The sequence below is a fragment of the Crocodylus siamensis genome, chromosome 12, assembly GCF_052110815.1.
Source record: "Crocodylus siamensis isolate JL-2025a chromosome 12, ASM5211081v1, whole genome shotgun sequence".
Lineage (NCBI taxonomy): Eukaryota > Metazoa > Chordata > Crocodylia > Crocodylidae > Crocodylus > Crocodylus siamensis.
In genome coordinates, this window is record NC_143406.1 from 5,983,305 (window position 1) to 5,998,957 (window position 15,653).

Genomic DNA, 15,653 nt, shown 5'->3' on the forward strand with positions numbered 1-15,653 from the left:
CACGTAGGATGCTGACCAAAAGACGCTGGAAATATCTGAAGTCCCTGGTGGGGGTGGAGGATATTTGCTGGTTGTAGGGCCACTTACAGTTCTGGACTGACTCATGGATTTGGACTTGATTTGGCTGATTTGACTTGGAACGTGAAAAAATTCTTTAAAAAAAAAAAACCCACAAAAAGCCCACACATACAGCAAGATCTTCAATGCTGCCTATACCACAATTTTCTCATGTGTTTGAGTCAAATTTCAGGACTGGTAGTTCTAATAAAACACATTTTTCAGGATTATTTTGGTTCATTTAAAAAATAAGCACAGTTTAATAGATGTCATAGATGTTATGGCTGGAAAGGACCTCTAGGATCATCAAGTCCAGCCTCCTGCCACAGGGGCAGGAAGTCAGGGTCGAAGGACCCCAGCAAGACCAGCAAGACAAGCACCCAAGCATTTCCTGGATGAGTCCAGAGTAGGTAGGTGCCTGTACCAGATCTGGAGGGAGTCTATTCCAGGTCCTGGGGGCTTGGACAGTAAAGAAAGTTTTTCTTATGTCCAGCCTAAAATGGTCAGGTCTATTTCTGAGTGTGGTAACAATGCTCCGAAGACTTTGGAGATTCTCCATTGTAGTATTTATACTTTAATATGTACAATGTAACCTTGAATGCAAGCACCCAAGTACACTCAAAATTCCCTACTTCCCGCCAAGGATGTAACCCTCACTAGTCTGCATCCAATAAGTGCAGATGCAATTATAATGCTTGTGGAGCAGATGCCATATCTATTATGCCTCTGAGTTTAAAAAATAATGAGGAGAAAGGAAGAGAAGGATATGGAAGGGCAGGGAATACCCAAAATTAGACAGATTAAGGCTCAAAGCCAGATGCCCAGTACTATAATTTCTGTATAATTTCCTTTTCTCAAAAGGAAAAAAATACATATAAAAACAAAATCTAAGCACTTGGAGAAGACGGTGATTAGGAGCAGTCAGCATGGATTCACCAGGGGCAAGTCATGCCTGACCAACCGGATTGCCTTCAAGATGACTGGCTCTGTGGATGCGAGGAAACCACTGGATATGTTGCACCTTGATTTTAGCAAGGCTTTTGATACAGTCTCCCACAGCACTCTCGCAAGCAAGATAAGGAAGTACAGATTGGATGAATGGACTGCAAGGTGAAGAGAAAACTGGCAGGAGCATTGGGCTCAAAGGGTAGTAGTCAACGGTTTGATGTCTAGTTGGCAGCCAGTATCAAGTGGAATGCCCCAGGGACGAGTCCTGGGGCCGGTTTTGTTCAATATCTTCATTAATGACCTGGAAGATGGGACAAAATGCACCCTCAGCAAGTTTATAGATGACACCAAGCCATGAGGAATAGTAGAGAAATTGGAGGATTAGATCAAAAGAAACCTCATGAGGCTCGATAAGGAGAAGTGCAAAGACCTGCACTTAGACTGAAATAATCCCAAGCACCAGTGCAGGCTGGGGATGGACCGTCTTAGCAGAAAATGACATGGGGGTTACAAAGGACAATAAGCTGAATATGAGCTAACAGTGTGTCCTTGTTGCGAAGAAGCTTGATGGCATACTGGGTTGCAGTGTTCCCACCAGATCAAGGGAAGTGATCATTCTTCTCTATTTGGCATGGGTATGAAGCCACATCTGGAGCACTGTGTCCAGTTTTGCCGCTTCTGAGAGATGACATGATGCAACGTTAGTATATTGCACGGAGACACTTCAAAGGGAGGCAATGGTGAAAGTTGCCAAGCACCCATTCCATCCTCCAGGAAAACAAAAGAAAGAGAAAGATGAAATGTGGGTGGGATGGGGGAGAGAAGGGACAAGGACACAAAAAATGCATGTAATGGGTGTGTTGTAAACACTACAGTTGCTGGAACAGTACTTACAACTCATCTTGGATGTTGTCTGTCAGCTTGAAGAGCTGCTCTTGTCCTTCTGCTTGGCTTTCTGAATACCGTGGCAGGAGCCCTTGGGGATTTCTACAGCAGCGTGGCTTCCTCACTCTCTCAGCTTGTGTCCTACATACAACACAAGCACACAAAACTCAATTGCATTAATTCACTCAATATATTAAGTCACTGTATAGATACGGTGTATTTTTGACATAGAAAAGCTGCTAAATTAGGCTTTTATTGGCACCTGCTCTATTTTTAAACTGCAATACAGGTTTCCCTTGCTTTAAGCTGTACATGCGCTCCTGGAAAACAGCACATAACTCAAATTCGCATCAAGGGAACCCACTTTACAATGTAACAAATAGGAATACATTTCAAGACCTCGACTGTACTGACGCCCAGACCCATTTCTACCACTTTTACAAGACAATTTTTGTACTCACCAAAAGAAGCCAGTACACACAAGCACAGTGCACTATCATAATGGGGAGGACAACTACAGAAACACGTGCCGCAGACAATGAGCGAGGAGCACAGATACACATAAAAGATTATATTCTGGCGCGTGTCATTCCCACAATGCACCGCACAAAGCAGCTGACTGTGGTCTTCCACCACACCGATTGCATCAGAGTGAATTTACCTTACATATAATGAATTTTTTTTTTATATATAAAAAAGGTCATCGCATAAGAGCGAATTTGCACATACAGAACCTGCATGAAGTGAGGGAAACCTGTATTATATCTGGAGGTGGTTTAGCAAATATGCAGGTGGATCCACTTTTTCCAATTCTCCACTGCAGGCAGGTCTCAAATTGAAATCAAAGTAATTTGAATTGGATTGAATGGTGCTGCATAGGATACCCAGTTCTGCTTTACTCTCTGCCTCTTTCAAATAGCACCACTTTGGGTATGCTGCATGCTCTTCAGGTATCTCTTTCGGGTTATTCTAATTCTTCAAGAGGTTATTTAGAGCCAAATGGCGTATTTCTGATTAGTCCACTCTGTCTGCTCTTAATGCTTTCTACAGGCCCTGCAGAATGAACTGCTTTTGTCTTTTTGATCTGAAAGGAAAAATCCCACATCGCAATGAGGTTTTTAAGCTGCTTGGCAATAGCGGACGAGAGTACTTGCCTTCTGCAGATGTTTTCTCTGGAGTCTTGTTGTTTCTTTAGTACCTTTCCCCTTCAGCAACTCTGTCCCCAATTCACCAACCCTCCCCACCCCCCAGTCTTGAGTTCACAAAAGCCTATGCTTATGCTATATATCTTATTTAGTTAGTCTAAAGGGTATACCCTTCTGGGACAGACTTAGACAAGCTTTCCGGTATCCCCAACCATGCAGTTGGTCTAATAAAAGAAATCACCCACAAAAATTCTTGTCTTGTACAAATTCACTTGGCATTTAGATTACTGCTGCTTTATTCTGCATCAGGGATGTATTTGGAGGAATCAGAGTTTATGGTGAATCACCAAAAGTTAGCAAATCTGTACTTCCACGTGTGATAAACAATTTAAGAATTAACTTTATTAGGTTGTTAGATCATCAAATACTTCAATATATAGTGAGTCTCATGTCTGGAGAGACATCTATCACTGCTTCTGAATGGAAGACGCTACAGAGGAAACAAAAAAAAGTCATCACTGTTAATGACAGTCTTCTTGCTGAACAATGGGTATGCTAGGGAAGATGACTTGGGTGAAAAAAGTTGTGTTAGAGTAATGCTATAACCCTGACGGTCCAGAAATTATGCAAGAGGAAAGGACTTTTAGGGTGATCGCTTATACTGGACAGACTGCATACTTGGGATACAGTTAGACAAGCTTTCAAATGCAAGACATTCTTTGTCAGGTCATTAAGTAGAAAACCAATTAAACCATGGCCCAATCCATGTAACAGTTTTCTTGGTAATACTCCAGGGCTTTGCTCAAACTTTGATCACGCTCTCCACCGAACCACTTCTGTGATGGCAGAGTCCTTTTTTCTGCCAACACTTAACCCCCCCCCTGCAGACTGGAGCAAGGCTTCTGCCAACAAGCACACATGGGCACTCCTCTGCCTTCTGTCAGCCGCTGCCATCTGTTCGGCAGCTGGTGCTTTCCCAGGGTGCATTTTTTGCTTTGGAACACAGCTGCTGCCTGAAGTTCCACAAAACCGTCAGAAATGCATGGACACGCATGCGCTCTTGCAGCTTGGCAGCGGTGACTGCTGTCCGCCGCCAGAAGCTCTGGCAGGAGGCAGAAGCAGATGAGTATAGACGGGGCCCAAATGCATCTGCAGGGAGGTGAGCGGAGAGTGGAAAATCTTTAAACAGGAGAAGTCGCTTTTGACTGTGGAAACAGCCTATGGTGGAAGAGAGTACAGGCAGTCCTTGGACTTATGACACAATTGATTCCTGGAAACCACGTCTTAAGTCAAAATGTTGCAACTCGGAACCGATTTTCCCATAGGAACAATGTTATAAATGGGAGATTGGTTCCTGAAGCAAAGCCCGATACTCTGTTTTCACCAAAAATAACCCAGAATGTTCTACTCAATCAGTTATATGAGTAATAAGTAAAATAGCTACATTAATGGATTTATATGGTAAATACCAATCATATTGATTTGGAAAGACTTCTTTGAGGTTACTTTGCTAGACTTTTTGCAGGGCTCTCGGTTGACTTCTGGAAGGGTTCTTGGCTGGTAGGGGCGTGCAAAATGTGCTGTATTCGATTTGGATTCGGCCCAAATTGGGGACAGTGATTTGATTTGGCAATGCAGATCACTGTCCCCGATTTGATTCGGCCGAATCCGAATCTGAAGATTTGATGCTGATTCGTCCATAGACACAGCTTTAAAAGTTTTTTCTACACACCTTGAGGTACCAGCACAGTTTGTGAATGCTGCAATGCTGGGGCAGATAGAGTGTCCCACACAGGAGTGCACGGCCTCCCTTCCTCCCCCCGTATGCTCGGCAGCAAACCGGGAAGTAGACCAGAAGTACTTCTGGTCCACTTCTGGGTCCGCCGGGGAGCATGGGGCACCCCCCATGCTCCCCTGGCTCGGCAATCAGCCATGGGGGACCCCAGGTGCCCCCCTCAGACCCAGGGGCATCAGTCACCAGAAGTGCTTCTGGTCCACTTCCCCGAGTGTGCTGGGGAGCCCCCCACACTCCTGTGGGACGCTCCAACCACCCCAGCATCTCAGCATTCACGAGCCGCCTGGTACCTCGAGATATGTAGAAAAAACATTTACAGCTGTGTCTATGTCCAAATCGCCGAATCTTTCCAAATTGATTTGGAGAGTTCTGATTCAATTCAGAGAGATTAAAGGGTCTCTTGATTGGATTCGGAGATTCAGCCACTGAACCGGGCTGAATCTCTGCCGAACTGAATCAGGGACCGAAGCCTTGCACAGCCCTATTAGCTGGAGTCTTCTCATGAGTCTGGGCTGCAGGTTCTTCTGGAGTCTCATCTGCTTTCTTAAAGAAAGTGTCTAAGGAAGTTTGGACAGATGCTCTCCAGGAAGATGGGCAACACAGCGAACTTGTTTGCTGGCATGATGTCATGTCAGATCAAGCATTGTAAAGTCAAAACTGACACCAGAAAGTCAAAACAGGGTGTCAATTTATAAATGTCGTAAGTGCTGTTCATTGCAACTCAAAATGTCTTAAATCAAGGACTGCCTGTACTGTGGGGATAGCGATGAGAATGATTCCTCGATACAGCGAAGCTATGGGCAGGAGGTGGAGATCTCTGATCCAGAGGACTCCAGCCAAATCCTGACAAGATCTGAGAGGAAACTATGGGATAGTGCAGAGACTGTTGTTTCCTCTAGATATTGTAAAAAGTAACTGCATTAGAAATCTTTCCAAAGCCTGCACACTATTGGCTTCACTTATTACATGTCCCCAAGTAAGTAAATTAAACTAGAAGTGCCCACAAAGGTAACATTTTGGGAAAAGTGTGGTTAAGCGACTTTGGCATTTTGAGGGGACCAAGAACTGTTGTAACAGAGCACCTGTACCCAGGATGTGTGGCAAAAAGACAAAAGGCTACTATTTTTGCTTAAGCATGCTTTTGCAATAAAAGACATATTAATGCAAACAATGAAAGAATAGGCAGATTGATGGGAATTAGCTGACTTAACATAAAGCAAAGTAACCTGAAATACCTCCAGTGTCTGAGGGTGTGACTGTGCCTACATTAGACATTTTCCAATTTTGTCTCTGAACTAGGTAACAATACCATCCATTTGGTATTAGAAGCTGACTACAAACCTGATATACAGCACTGCACTACTGAGAAGTGCTTCTCTGCTATGTGTCTGTGCTGTTTAGAAACCCCTACATAAATGGTGCCTAGCAGAGTGCTTCCTTAAACTGGAGAAAAGGAAACTACTCCCACTGCCATGGTGGTAGGGGTGCTGGGATGGGTTATCCACCGAAGCGTAAAAATTATAAAATAGCATTTCAGCCAAGGACAGTCAGGTACTAAGAGGTAAAACTAGAAACCTCTTTAATCCATTTATCTAAATTCTTGCAAGCTCCCGTTTCCAGGCAGGTGGAAAACCCAGGGAAGCAAGCTAGTCTGTAATCAAAGAACTTAAATAAATAAAAGGTTAAAACAAATCTCTGCACATCGATTAAATCTTAAGAGCCATTAACTTGGGAGAGTTTTCCTTCTCCCCATGCACTATTACTCTGCAATCTCAGCAGCCCAGGATCTCCATCTGTACTCCCTCATCCAGTTACAGCAACCATTTACAACTTTACAAGGCACACCAATTTGCTGAATACAAGCTACAAGAGAGGGACAAACTGTTTATCTAACTGGGCTTGTTTTCTTATCTTCCTTGCAAAGTCTTTGCAACCTTCCTCCTTCTTCCAAGGACTTTCAATTGCAAAATTTAAAATCAAGACCAAGAGACTCCACCAGCAACATTGAAATACTGATGTTCAGCCTTGACTGCCCTGATGCTACACAGCTTTTGATTTTGCCACGTGAGGAATCATCTTCCCAGATGAAAAACTTTAACACTTTCAGCTCCTATGCATTTTTACTAAAATCACAATATAAACGTTAAAAGTGATTGGTGGCGTCTTAGAACCACATGATATGGGACTCATCTATTATAGAGGCAAACATTTAGTTTCCTAAATGTGTAAAGAGAGATTAATTCATTTACAAAATGAAATAAGGTTGAAGTGAAACAATGAAGGTATTTCATTGTTAGCATTCATTTGAATGAGGGCAACTTTAGCACTAAAGTGAACACGTAAAGTTCACAGCCGAAATCATTTAAATTATTTAATTTTCTGCAGAACAGCCTAAAAAGTCTAGTAGCCATGTATCCTGCATGTGGAAAGCTGAGACAACGTAAAAGTAAGAGGAAAGACCCATGGGGAAGCAGTTAAAAAACAGGAGGAGAAATCCTAGGTTCTTTTTCAAGCTTTGCTGCTGGCCAACACTGTGATCCTGATCCTATCATGTAATTTCTACCCCTCTGATTTCCCTTTGGTAAAAAACAGGAATAATAATTCCTTCTTATCCCAGGTGCACTGATGAGGTTTAATTACAGGGTGCTTTTAGACCTCTGGATCAAGCTGTATGAGATGAACAAAGCAGTACTGAGTTTCATTATGATGCTACTAAGCAATACCAAGTAAAAAGGTCTTTAAGATAACAAAATGTTTAAAGGAACATGGTCCCAAAGGGAATCAGTATCCTAATCCTTGCTAGCTTTAGATGTCACTGGAAAGTCCCATTTTTGTTTCTCACATGCCTCAGAGGAAAAAAAGAAAAGACACCTGAAGATGCCACATATAGGAGAAAAAATAAATAAATCTGATTACTCCTGGAAAGCCCCTACTAGCTAGTATCTAGATACTGTAGCAGCAAACATTTAAAAATGATAATACAGTAGCAGGTTTGAACAGGGACCCATTTCAGCAATAGGGCAATAATGACCTGTCCAATGAAATATTTCCATTTAGCATTTGGGAAAAGGAAATGAATAAAGTAGCTGCAATCCACTCAACCTGGAAGGAGCAATGACAATAAATACTATTTTTTATATTTCATAATCTCCCTAGTACACCTCATGCCCCACCTTGCTGGGGTCACCCTACCCCCAGCTGTCTTTCCTGCTCGGTGCAGTGCAGGGGGCTGGACCCGATGATCTGCCGAGGTCCCTTCTGGCCTTTACAATCTATGAATCTATGGATCATTTTCTAATACTTCAGCAGCAGAAATGAGTGCAGGAATTTGAAGAGTGGCAAATGGGACTGTTGCGAGAAGTGGGGAGAATAGATCCTTTTAATCCAAGCTGTTCTAAGGAAATCAGATCGGAGCAAGCTGATTTTCAGAAGCAGGCCAGAGAAACAGGAGAAAAGTATCACATCCTGTTTCTGAAAGACTCCTGGCAACTTTTTTAGCTGCATTTTTTTTTTTGGATGGCATAAGTTCAAGAGTATAATATCTCTACTCTGAGGATGTGTTTACTGATCTTCCTTGCTCTTTGGTAGGTATTAAGATGTTCAACCTGGGGATAAAATATAATTCTCCTCTCGGTAATAAGGTCAGCTGACTTTTAATTAAGCGCCACTAGTGTTAGCATGAATTGCACTGATTGTCTTAGTCCATCAGCCACTGGCAAACTGGTTTGTTTGGTCTGGACAGCTAACAGCATTCCACACGACTTGATTTCTTTTTTTTTTTTTAATCTACAATTTGTTCTGCCGTCTCGAGTTACGTTCTGTAAATAATAAGCAACACTGATGAAATACAAAAAGCTGAAAATTTGTAAAGCAGAATGAACAGTGGTGTGCCCACATCTGTGTTACATTAAACATGCACTCAACAGATTTGCTGATTCTTTTTTAATAAGCACACAAAGGCAATACAAGACAGAAATGCCCTCATGTCTACTAGTCACAGCGGGGAACAGTGCCGCTGAATGAAGACACAAAGAGATTGGGAATAGTGTCAAGAAGGTTGCGGCACACAGCACAGTGCTTCACTGTTCAGACAAAGCTCAACACTTGAGAATATTATTTCTATTTGCCATAGACACATTTAAAAACTGAAAAGCTCACGCTACTGCCATGGCAGCAATTTGCTGGCTTTTACCGAACAGGCCACAGTATTCCTGGGATCCCGCCAAAAGGGTTTAAACTAAGAAAGAAGGAAAGAAAGAAAAAGTGATCAAATACATCAGTTCCTCAGCTAGTGTAGGAGGAACTCAAACGTTACGCTGTGGAAGGCCATTTAAGAATCTAGATGAAAAACTAGTCTGCATAGTTGACTGCGTGTTTAAATAGCTGCAAAGGAAAACTAGATACGGGACCCAAAGTCAATATTTGCAAGTATTTTTCTCCAAATTGTAATTTCTCCCTCTATTCCTTTTACAAACCTATGTTCACCCACATGCTATTAACATAACATGAGAGCAAAATCTGGCCACAGATAGTGCAATAGTAACTGAAACCAAGAGAAGCTCCACATACTTATTTTAGGCAAAGTTTGCTGCAGCAAAGTTCATTAAACATTCTTTGGTAGGGTTAGTACAATACTGTCCTCCAGGTATACCCAAAACCGATTTGAGCTTATTAACCTTAAAACAAACAAGCAGGCTGGAAAATAAACGGTTTGCTTTAAGAAGAAACAAACAGAGCTGTCCTACGTGTAAAAACGCTTGAAAATAAAGTTCAGTTTTGTCAAACCGAACGCAAATGAGAGCGTTTACATACTGCTATTTACTCAAATGCAAGATGAGATTTCCCCCCCACTTCTCCCTCCCCCATCCGCATGGTGGGCAGTGGGAGCCTTGTCTTGGATTTGGGTACCAGCCTGGGGCAGGCAGCAGCTCAGCTCTGCCTTTGGCTCCAGCATCAGGGCTGACGCTGGAGCCAAGCTGCTGCCTGCCCTGGCTTACAAAGGCTCATTTGGTGGGCAGGGGACATGCGGCGAGGGGGAGCGAAGGGGAGGTGGTAAGGTGTGGGAGTGAAACTACAGCCTGCCCCTCCACCCTCTGCATCCCTCACCCCCTTACCTTCTGCTCTGATCTGGTCTCTCTAGTCCTTTCCCAGCCTGGCTGGTGGGAGCTGCTGCCACTTCTACCTGGCGAGCCTGGGCTGAAGCGCTGCTAACTGCCCCAAAAGAGTAGAGCTGCAGCAGAAGGTAAGGGGAGCGGGTGGGCAGAGAGTTGGGGGAAGCAGGCAGGAAAGCAAGGGGCAGGGGTCTGGCTCCTCGCCCCCCACTACTACTTTCCCTACCACAGCAGTGGGGGAGCAACTTGAACATGACCTTCTCTAATATCACTAATTGCAATCTGTGCCCTTCTTAATATGAACATAAGATTTTCAAAAACTTTCTTCCGAGAAAAAAATGCTTTATGACCATACCTCTCTGGCACGTCTTTTACCATCACAGACAGTCTTTTCTCCATCTCTTAAATGCAATAAAACTGCTTCAGAAAAAGTAGATTTATGTGCACCAGACTCTTTCCAAAGTTAAAAAGATCAACAAATTTAACATTCTCTTCAACATACAAGTGGTGTTTGAATTGTTTCATGGGCTGATTACCTGCCAAATTTTCCTTTGTTTAAACTGAAGTTGTTTTGTAAGTATTTAAAGAAGGAGGGGGAGAAAATGAATTGTTCCCAGGCTGAAACTTTGTATGCCTGGAGCAGACTTTTACAGATGTATTTTATATAAACCTGAAAAACAGGGTTTGCAAAGGAAATATTGACAGCATCTTTAACTATACCAGCACTAGTAAGGTACCATGTTACTGAGTTACAGGGACTAGGCTGTTAAGCTGGAACATACTGCTTAACACCGATATCTTTGTGACACTGGCTTGCAATTGGGTTTTGGCAGCAAAGAATTGGTCTGGCCTGGTAGTTATTATTAGAGGGAGTGCAGAGGAGCTGTTGGCTTGAAGTCTCCTTTGAGACATGCATCTGATTTGTGCATTAGTTTGTCAGCTGGGAAGTCATCAAGATCTTACTCCTCAGCATTGGGGTAGAAGACGGTTTAAGACTAGGCCGAGTAGACATGTGCAAAGAGGTTTTATTAAGAGGCAAGTGGGATGTGTCTACTCTGATTAGTTTATTACAGGTGGCCCAGTTCAACTGGTGGCTCAGAGCCGTGTGGACAAGAACCCTTGACATGCGACTGCTCACAGCACGTTCCAAGGTTAACACTGCTTAACATTTCACAGACGTAATATAGTCTAAGTGCAGCCTGTAACTTTACCCCAAGACATGCAGCTTTGCAGCCTGAGCTCAAGACTAGAAGTTGCAATGAAGTTGACTCCATCTCTAACAAGCCACTCCATCTCCATGCACCTTATTTTCGCGGTATTTAAAATGGAGATACAGATCTGCATTGGAAGGAAGTAGCACACAGTGAGGAACCTAAATTGATGGTGGACAGAAAGACTTAAAAGCTAGAAACACCTTTATGTAGTTACAATTTATCCTAAGACACTGCAGAGCTGAAGTATTGTAGCAAGCTTTACATTACATATAGCATAGCAACACTACGTATCTTAAAGATAAAATACTTCTCTTGGGTAAAAGGAACACCAAACAGTACACTTCTACCTTTGACATAACTCTTTTCAGCTTATATGTCGCATTTGTTTCCACTATCTGTAACCCCATTTCCCCTATTACTATTTCTGCAAGAGTGACGAAATATCACAGCCCTGTGTCAAATGGTCATTCATGCTTTCTGTTCTAATAATCAGCCTAAAAAGATGGGAAGAAGTGTTTTCTGTGTAATGGCGTTCTGTTTTGCAGAGAATAAAAGAATAAATATTTAGTGAATTGGGCAACCTTACACTCATTAATAGCCCCTAGTTGGACTGTGACTGGTTTGACAGAGGGTGGTAAGCTTTTATAAGGTAGTTACAGCTGCTTCCTGTTCAATTTTGGGCTTAAAGCCTGCAACCCCCAACAAGATATAGAAAGAGGACTTTTGAACACCCACAGTCTAAAATTAGAGAGTTGGCACGGCTCTATAACCTAACTCATTTACCAGTTCAGGGACACATATGCCTGAAAGGTGCGTTACAAATGGACACCCAGTCAGTCAAGTGTTGAATCTGGCATTCAGATATCTGAGCTAACCGAAGAAATGTGTAAAATCACATGAGCCAGACAGCTCCCTGCTGACCACACATCTAAGGAAGTTCATAAGCACTGTTTATTCCAGCAAATGCATGGAATATATTCTACTTGTTAAACGTGCTCCCAATATGCTGGGTTCAGGCAAAAACATGCAAATAAAAGGCTAAAACCTCCCACTTGCAGTCAAATCACTCCTCATTTGAGGGATCTACCAGCTCAGATGCAGAAGACCTTTCTTTGACCTAATATGCTTTTCAGAGAGCTGTAGCATGCTGGGGAAACAGCAATTTATCATGGTGTTTACTCCTGCCAGCTCCTCAAAGATGTACTTATTCCACTATTTTTTTTCAGTCTCAGATCAGATTGGAAGAGAGTCCAGTGTGCTTAAGTGTACACTATGTGCAAAAATCTTCCAAGGCTTTGAATGACGGGTGGATGTGAATCCACAGATTCACAGAAGTTTAGGGCTGGAAGGAATCCAGTTTTCATCTGCCTTCATTAATTTAAAGGTAGACCCTAAGGGGTCATAATAGGAAAGCAAGAGGTCTGTCCACACAAGTGCATATACAGATGACAAGCACCACAAGGCATTAGTTTACTTTTTCATCATCATCACATTGGATGAAAGTGTTTAACTGCCTAGATGCATTTGCACTTATCATGCAGACTCCATTCATGCACGCACACACACCTCCTGTTTGATTACTTAGTCCCTATAATATTATTATAACTTAGCTTTATACCATTTTAACAGATTTAGTATTAAAAGGCTTATTAATAAATAAGTGAAAAATATTATATTGCCTCACCATAAGCTCTGAATTTCTCTTTTCCCAACTGTTCTTATACCTGGAAAACTGAGACCACTTCATTAGGGTTTTTTGTCTACCTAATATGCCCTAAAAAACTTGCACCCACTTTTGTACCCCCTCTTTTTTTTTTTTTTTTTTTGTTAGGTGGACTGTGATCAATTAATTCACTCACATGCAACATTATTTTGTGCTGCCCAAGAAAACTGACCTTTCCCAGATTTTGAAAGCTGCATTTGCCCTCTAATATGTGGAGTCACGCATGTCAGATAAGTCTTATCATCTTGTATGCTGTTTAAGGCGTTATTTCTAACTCTGAAGTTCAAAAAAGGATTAGGCATGTCTTTGTATAGGAGTAGCTGTATCGTAGCAAAGGTAAAAATCTCAGGAGTTATAAAGCTGTTATGCTTCAGGGCACAAGGGGTTCTTTTCTTACACACATGCAGAGCCTGCTCCGACAAATCCGGTGCGGAGTAGACTCAATTAATCGAGTCTGCTGAAGCCCAGAAATGGATGCACTCCAGCAGCTTTCCACGGCACGTGCATCAGTGCTGCTGCGCGTCTCTGCGCTGAAAAAATGGCAGTGGGGCGCTTTGAAATAAAACATGTTCAAAGTACCCCATTGCCATTTTTTCAGCACCGGGATGTGCAGCGACACTGATGCACGCGATGCGCAGGTGCTTTTAATTAGCGTGGCTTGCTAATTAAAAACGCCCAGCTCCACATTTCACCACATGTAAAAAGGCCCAAGCTGACAAGCTGAGGTCAGAAGAAATCTGAATTCATGGCATGCTATTTTGCAATTAGCCATATTGTAGGAATATTGCAGCTCTCCCTCTTGAAGCTTTCCATACTACTGTCAGAGGCAGGACACTGGACTGGATGGAGCATTAGTATGATCATTTATAGAGTAGTCACAATCAACAACTCAGCATTTCCTACTTGGTAAAGTGAAAATTAATTGCATCTAATGAAAAAAAAACCTGTTGTACTGCATCATACGGTGGGCATTTTGAGAAGGCAAGCCAACCAACTGCCTCAGCTTACAAGGCTACGTACTAAACTAATGCCATTAAAAGGTTTTGTCCTTGAGAAAGTCTATTTGCATACTTGGTTCAACACTTATGTACTTTAATATATTTTGTACAGGTAATACAGCAATAAGCACTACACAGAACTTGGAGCCAGATGAAGAAAAAAAAAGGAGTGAAGCTGCTAACAAAGTAGTTTTTGAAGTTAAAGTTGCACAGGACAACTTCAATCAACCAGTGGAATATGCCTGGCCCCCCACCCCCCCAATCACACGTGAACAGCAATATTAGGTGGAAAGTTTACTTATAAAAAATACCAGCACTTATGGTAGATGAGGTGACATCAGGGTAAAAAAACAATTCCATCTGTATGAAATAGCACATACAATAACCCAGGAAACAGGAAACATCTACAAACAAAAGCTTTCAGACAAAGTTACTTTGGATAAAGAAGTATTGAAAAAAAGCGGAGGTCTTTTTGAGCATCGGCTTTACATACTTTCCTCAGATCACTTTATAAATCCACTGTGCATTAGAAATCAGACACATATGTATTTCTTTTAAAGTAAAAAAAACCCAAAAAACCAAAAAGAAGTTGACAGTTTACATTTTTAATAGCAACGTGACTATTTCTGAATGGCAGCAGTATATATTACATGAAGTGTGAGAGGGTTAAATAGGACAGCCTCAACTCTTTATAAACTTTTGCCCTCTGGATATGTACTCATTGGCTGCTGTACAAGACTCGAGCTGTATTACACGCCTTAACGATATGGTTCAACTGTCGGTCAGGCTCGGGGCCTGGCAATGGGCCAGACCGCAATCAATGGGACACAAACCTCCCCCTTTCAGATCATCACGAAGGCTCATATTATCTCCTTTTTGTCGTGCTGGTTAAATTTATGGAGCAGAACCCCGAAGCTGCATTCCTTGGCCTGGGCCGGCCCACGCGGGCCTCCCTTTGTTTGGTACTGTAAGCGAGGCGTGCTTTGGAGGATTGCAGGGTTGTTAGTTCAGGCACTGACTGTTTGCTCATGACTGAAATGAAAAGAGTTCAGTGGAAGGGCAAAAGGACAGCACAAGTGTAAAACCCTATCCCAGCAGGCCCTGGGCTCCCATATACAGACTCTGGACCAGTACTGAACACAGAACAAACCCAAACTTGCCATTAATGACAAAAGGAAAATTCTCTGTCCCGTAACTGAGGAACGGGCTAACCAGTAATTTAGCGTCATGCCTTGCCAAACTGCCATTTACCTTTAACCAAATCTGCATTATTGAACACAGATGGATGTGAACGAAGGCAGCATAGCGTGCTAATTAGGAGGAATAGTCTTTAAAACGCGGCTCTGCTTTTTACAACCGAACAGAAAATCTCTGCAGTGCAAACGCTGTCACCGGGCCAACAGCATATTTTAATGGGTCTAAAAATGACCGATTTAAAATTGTGGAGGATCTCCAGGAACAATGATGTGGTGATCTTTATTCTTCGCTTTGCAGAAAACAGTACTTGTAACATAATAGTACTTGATGTGCCTGTCGAAGGAGGAGATGCTTGGGAAGCTGATTCAAAAGGCAGGACCGTAGTAGGCTCTCTTAGTCTGCACCTACCCCGTTCGCCCCAACTCCACAATGAGGACAAAAGTCTCATTAAGATTCAGTTTTTAAATTAAGTTTGAAAGTTTAGTTCAAGGGACTCCTGACGAGCACTGCATTCTACTTCAAGGAAGATGCAGCTAAAAAGCCCCTGCCAGTTCTTATATATGCTGAAAACAAACAGCTG

The 15,653-nt window shown here is 42.5% G+C and overlaps 1 protein-coding gene across 9 annotated transcripts in view; it reads right to left on the minus strand.

The window, feature by feature from the left end:
- Positions 1–15,653, minus strand: part of VPS13D (vacuolar protein sorting 13 homolog D) — a 183,236-nt gene that overhangs the window by 10,823 nt on the left and 156,760 nt on the right. For all 9 annotated transcript variants that reach the window (XM_090024785.1, XM_090024788.1, XM_090024786.1 and 6 more), the window contains one exon: positions 1,900–2,031. In XM_090024785.1, coding sequence (XP_089880911.1) covers positions 1,900–2,031 — 132 coding nt within the window. The remainder of the gene's footprint in view (positions 1–1,899; positions 2,032–15,653) is intronic.